Here is a 6003-nt window from a genome sequence, read left to right as displayed (position 1 = left end):
GTTTACTATGAGTTTATGGTATCCATCACTAGTTTCAAACCTTTTTCAGTACATTAAATTATGGTCCTATTTAGAGAAAAATAGATGATCAACCAAAGTATGTACACATATGGCGCCATCATTTTATGTGGTCTGCAACTTGTCAGTACTCCCCTTCTTTTGTGTTTGCTTATCCATCTTGACAATGACACACTCCTTCCTCAGCAGATTTTTGGCACTGAGCCAAGGCATCTGGCACAAGAAACCAGAGGACAGAGGGGGATAGGTGTGGCCAGCTCAGTAAGAGACACTAGTGTCATTATAGAAAATGAACCAATAGGCTGCTTCCTCTACTTTATGGGCCGGTTGTTAGCAATAAAAAAAAAAAAAACAAGAAAACATTAAGCACATTGGCCCACCAGGAAAATGCCCAGTATACCAGATTACCAACATGTTGGACATTAAATTAATCTCTATCTTGATTGCCGCAAATTGCCAAAAAGCTGCATAACAGATTTTCATTGTTTTGAGCACAATGGCAATAAAAATCTATTCTTTTTTCCCTTACTCTCACAAAAAAGGCAAATCAGTGCATTTCTCAAAAGGGTGACATATTGCAACAGGTTAGTTTAATCCTTTGATTTAAATCAAAGGACAAAAAAACCAAACAAGACTCTCCGCAAACATTTTATTAAATAAAAAGCTCATACAATAGAATACAAGTCATTTAAATAAGTTGGGGTGAGATACAAAAGTTATATAAACAGACTCTACATTTCATATGTACATTATGATATAGATACACCTCTGAGCTGATTAAATGTGTTCCATTTCTGTGTATAGTGCCTCTCGTTTAGTTTGTTCATATCTTAGAAAAAATACATATACAGTATATACAAAGCCAACATGTTAACATAACATCACATGTAAAATACATTAATTCATCTACAATATGTATAATTTAAGTCATGCCAAAAACCCACATTGACAAGCCCAAAAGATTAGAATTACGAACATATTTTCTCTTCCCGTGTAAATCCGGCCTTTGATCCGTTTCTTAAGTGTTTCCAAAAACTCCCTAAGTACCTTGATTATACCGTAGTTTCCCAATGGATTTGGAGGTAAACAAATGTTGTAAGAGTTTTGGGGAAACCTCACAATTCACTCTACGCTGCTTTAAGGAAACATGACCCCTCATCATTGCAATTCAGTTTTGTACATAGCTGGTAAACTTGGTTGGCAGATTGTCCACAGGATATACAGTAGGCCCTGTTTTTAAGGTGGGTAGCCCATTTAAAAGAGTCCAGTTACACTTTGTGACCACTTCCACCAGGAAGATCTTCAACAGGACCTTAGCAAACTCTTTACCCACACACATTCTAGAGCCCCCTCCAAATGGGATGTACTGGAACCTGGAGGAGTCGGCAGAGGGTTTAGTCATAAAGCGCTCCGGCTGGAAGTCTTCCTTGTTGGGGAACATCTCTGCCACATCATGGGTGTCACAGATGCTGTAGATGACGTTCCAGCCTTTGGGAATTTGGTAACCCTGATATGGGGACAGTAAATGATCAGTAACCAGACAGTTTCATACAGGTTCTCAGTTTGTCTCTACAATCTCCCAATTGCAGATTTAGTTCATAAAGGTCTTTGTTAACTTACATTGAGTTCAAAGGTCTTGAGGGCCACTCTGAAGCCTCCAGGGACAGGAGGGTTGATCCTCAGAGTCTCTTTAATGACACAGCTGGTGTATTTCAACTGCTCCAAGGACTCGATGTTCAGACTCTGGAGGTCCATTCCCTGCTCTTCCTGAAGACAGACAAACAGGCATGTGAGGAGAAGCAAAAAACGATGTGATCAAAGTGTAATGATGGTTGGTGGCGAATGGGATAGTGCAGGTTGTTTATTTCATGCACACTTATTTCAAAATACTGATGGTGTTACAAACTGAAAACAATCTAACCATACATCATTTTTTGTACTGTAGGTTAGCTTGTTAGGTCTGCTGGCCTTCCAGGTTCAGACAAGCCTAGTTATCCAGTAACTCAAAGCACACATCAAAGCAACAAACTAGGTAAAAAATGTTTAATTGGTCTAAGCGCATCAGGGCTGTTCATCTGACCTGGATTCCCAATCTAGCTCCTGATCAGGGTTTACACACATCTTACACCATATATATTTACTGTGAAACTTCAATGTGGATTACTATCTCTTTGGCAATTATAGGCTATACTTACTATATTAAAATACACAATAGAGTAACTATATTAGAGTAGATATCGGCAGGAACTTTTCCCCAAATCCTATGGATGCTTAATGATACTCATAGTGACACTTCCTAGCTTTCCCCCCATGCTTTTCCACTGCATCTTCCTCAGCAGATGTAGTTTGTTCAGTTGTCACGGAGATAGCTCAGATGTCATCACTTGAGTAAAGAATGATCATTTTCTCCATGACAACTGAGCAAACTGAACATGAGATGTGGTTGAAAGCTCAGGACAAAGGCGTAAGTAGACTTTGAGTAAAGACCTTTTTAGGTAAACTACTGTTTGCAAGATCAAGAGCGATGTTTCCTGCTCATGCTTAAATATGATTGTGTATTGCATGAATCTTTTATAAAATGGTCACATGAATGAAATTAATTCAAAGTTCACCAGATTGTCTGTTATGTTGAATGTTCAGCATAAAAACTAAATTGCAGCAGCCACTAAAGGTGTTGCAAGTACAACTTAAGAGAACAACGAGATCTAAAGTTGTGCAGTGGTAATGACCTTGTCCATCAGTTCCTGCCTCAGTCTATCCACAACTTCAGGGTTCAAGCCCAGGAACATGATCAGAGAGGTGGTTGTGCTGGCAGTGGTTTCATGGCCCCCAAACAGCAGCTCTGTGGCAGACTCCTTAATGGCCTGGAAACACAAAGGTAGATACAGAATTAGTTTGGGCTCTAACCAAAGTAATGGCCTATAAGGAGGCGCTTGAGATGTTTTGTTTGTTTTTTCATATGAAATTTGACCATGTCTCTACCTGCATGCTGACTGGTTCCCCGTTCTTCTTGCTGCTGTCTATGAGCTGCTGCAGAGCATCTCTGTGTTTGGACTCCTTGCTGGACTCCTGCACCTTCTTCCTGATGTTCTCCTCTATCTTGGAGTGGATGAAATTCCTTGCCTTCAGACCCTGGAGGAAAGAAAGATCGCAGGAGGAGCAGGGATGGACAGAGGAGAGAATGAATGAAGGGCAGCAGAGACACAACAAAAGAAGATGAATTACTGACATTTCCCTCACTGGGTACATGCAGACATAACTTCATCAACCATTTCACTTTGCCTCACGTAATGTGCTTGTTCTTAGTTAAAGGACCAGAGTTTTTGAACATTTTAGATCATTTAATACTATATACACATTACAGGCACCCATTGGCTTTCATTCATTTAATTACAGTATAAAATCTAGATTTTATTGCACATGTTCAAAGCTTAAAAAAAAGGGGAGTGGCTAAGTGATGACTACTGTATGCGTTTCTCTCTTACCCTGTACAGTCCGCTGAAAGGCACATCAATGGGCAAAGAGAACAGATTCTTGATCATTTCCTCAAAAGCTTCCACAAGCTCCTGCTCGTCAATTTTGATCTGCTCCGGCTCAAAGCCCAGCAGGATCCTCATGGCTATGCGGAACATCAGCCGCTTCATCTCCGGGTAGACTAGAACACAGGAGTCCTTAGCCAGCCACTCCTTCACTGCTGCCCGCATCTCCTCCTGGATGATGGGAACGTACAGCTCCAGAGCCTCCCTGGAGAAGGCCCGCATGATGGCCTGTAGAAGGGAAGGAGGGAAGGGGAGTTAGATTGTAGGATCTCTAGAGAAAATCCTAAAAGTTTATTTCTGTTGGAGATGGTTTGACATACTGTAACTGCAGTACCTTGTGTTTTCACTTGTTTTAAGAGAGTTGGATTTTAGGATCCAGTGATCACAAATTACTATGGCCTCTTATTTGTTCAGTAACTAATTTTCAGACACAGTATTGATAAAACTAATTATTTAATGAATGAACCCTTTTGTCAGTTATTGTGCTCCCTTATTCAGACTAAGCAAGATCAAGTAAGCAAGAGGAAAGATTTACTCTTGCTCTTTATTTTTCTGATAAATATGCCATCAAATCTAAATTTACTTAAAGCAGACTACAGTGCCATAGGCTGGCATGCATCTAATGTGCCAATAACAGATAAAAGGTAACTGATTTTAAAATGTACTGACCAAATTACTCAAAAGTAGCTTCTTTCCCATCCCACTGAGAGGGTTTCAACTTAAATCCGAACTTACCTTTTTCTTGGTCTTGTGTTGGGTTCCGTGCACGTTAGACAGTGTGTCCGAGCCCAGGATGGTGCGCACAGAAGCGGGCCACTGCACGGACACGAGCCTGTGTTCCCCCAGCAGAATCTGCTTGACATTATCCGCTCCAGTGACGCGCACCGTGGGGTTCCCGAAGAGGTGTGTGCGGTAGATGTAACCGTACTTCTGCCGCTTCATCCGCAGAAACTTTCTCCTCTACAAACACAGACACGCAAAACATTACTAAATAAACAAACACCGATACAGCTCTGCATAACACAGAGTCCACTACAATCCTAATCAATATATAGATAGGCTACTATGTTTGAAATTAACCAGTAGGCCTACTACTACACACTATTATAATGGCAGACTTAACTTAAAACTGCATATTTACTTCAATTAAATACCATCTTTAACCCTATAGGTGCCATAAGAAAGCGCACAAAGTTTAAATCAGTGGTATTTGTTTACCAAGATGAAAACAGGTAAAAGCCATAAAAAAAAAGTTTAAATCACATTTTCTAGTTTTCTGGAACATCCTTATCCACGTGTGGACATTATGAATCATGAAGTGTTTCCGCAGCCATGCTTTTACCTGGAGGATGAGCTGCAGCGTCTCTCCAATGAAAGGTAAGCCCATGGATCCGGGGGGCAGCGGGCTGGGACAGCTCCGGTCTCTGCTTCGAATCATGTAAACCTCCCAGAGCTTCAGCGTGACCAGAAACAACAGAATCGGAAGCACGATGGTGCACAGAAAGGTGGCCAGCAGTGTGCTCAGAGCCATGTTGCAGCGGCTTCTGTGACAAACAGTATCTGGTTGGAGAAGTGATGCAGTTCAGGTGAAGCTCTGTCTACGGAGTCTCAGGGCGGCTCATCCAGCGCTTTTATAGGCTGCCAGGACTGCGGGCAGCCTGTTACCTTCTCCTCCCTCAGATAAATTAGTTCACTCAAAGTTCATCTTTAATTGTGGGTGTCGTTCGGCCCCGCCCCCGGCCTGTAGCCTACTGGATGACTTGCCTCACCATTTGTTCCAGGGGCCGCATCTTTAATCCCTACCTCCTGTTGCACGCAGACAATCCGCGCGGATTTCACTGAGAAAAGGTGAGGATTCCTTCAGAGACAATGGAAGCGCGTCCCGAGACGCCTTTGTTGCCAATGAGGCAGCTAGTTTACACACTCATTACCTTGGTTTAAGCCCCGTTTGTAGGATCTGTAATCATGCCTGCAGGGCGGCCTGCATTCAAGAGCAAAAAGCTTTTAAGCAGCACATTTCAACTGCTTCAGTAAATGGAAAAGAACAGAAGAATTCCCTAATCCCCTTCCCCGTGGGTCTCGCTGATGCCATTCAAAGTTAACCCTACTTTTTATTTAATTGTAGTTCATTGTAGGCTATATGCTGCCTGCACGCAATTTCACCTTTTATAATTTGATTTGGATGCACCCTACTGTTTGCACATTTTCTTTTCACAGATTTCCCCACGTGACTGTAATTATCCTAACCATTAGCCCGATCCTTCCCTCTTGCCTTCATGATCTGATCAGTGCGGCAAGGAGCTGACTATGAGAGATGAAATAATGACTAACACCCATCTGGAAAGAAGCTGCCCTCTGCTTGACTCTCAGTTTCTATCAGTCTGCTTACAGAGGGAGCCGCTTCCTAATCTAGAAAAGACTTTAACCTGCTCTCTCCGCCCCGTGT

General features: G+C 42.1%; 1 protein-coding gene across 1 annotated transcript; it reads right to left on the bottom strand.

Moving 5' to 3' along the window:
- Positions 1 to 653: 653 nt before the first annotated feature.
- Positions 654 to 5185, bottom strand: LOC119916349 (cytochrome P450 26A1). Its single transcript, XM_038736334.1, has 7 exons — positions 4900 to 5185; positions 4293 to 4517; positions 3504 to 3785; positions 3001 to 3150; positions 2748 to 2882; positions 1639 to 1785; positions 654 to 1525 (listed from the first exon to the last, which is right to left on the bottom strand). Exons 1-7 carry the CDS (start codon positions 5086 to 5088, stop codon positions 1187 to 1189), a joined length of 1467 nt encoding a protein of 488 aa, XP_038592262.1. The 5' UTR covers positions 5089 to 5185; the 3' UTR covers positions 654 to 1186.
- Between the last annotated feature and the right edge of the window lie 818 nt (positions 5186 to 6003).

The sequence above is a fragment of the Micropterus salmoides genome, unplaced genomic scaffold, assembly GCF_014851395.1.
Source record: "Micropterus salmoides isolate LMB-PRFRI ecotype aquatic unplaced genomic scaffold, ASM1485139v1 Ms_hic_scaffold_21, whole genome shotgun sequence".
NCBI classification, from domain to species: domain Eukaryota; kingdom Metazoa; phylum Chordata; class Actinopteri; order Centrarchiformes; family Centrarchidae; genus Micropterus; species Micropterus salmoides.
Note: the sequence above shows the minus strand (reverse complement) of the source record. Positions and strands in the feature narration are given on the sequence as shown.

What these genes read in the sequence shown, in the direction of transcription:
- LOC119916349 (XM_038736334.1), bottom strand. Translation starts at nt 5,088, where the DNA reads ATGGCTCTGAGCACACTGCTGGCCACCTTTCTGTGCACCATCGTGCTT. An exon ending in CGCTGCAGCTCATCCTCCAG is followed by an intron (nt 4,518 to 4,899) that starts GTAAAAGCATGG and finishes CTGTGTTTGTAG; the next exon opens with AGGAGAAAGTTTCTGCGGAT. An exon ending in AACACAAGACCAAGAAAAAG is followed by an intron (nt 3,786 to 4,292) that starts GTAAGTTCGGAT and finishes TCCCTTCTACAG; the next exon opens with GCCATCATGCGGGCCTTCTC.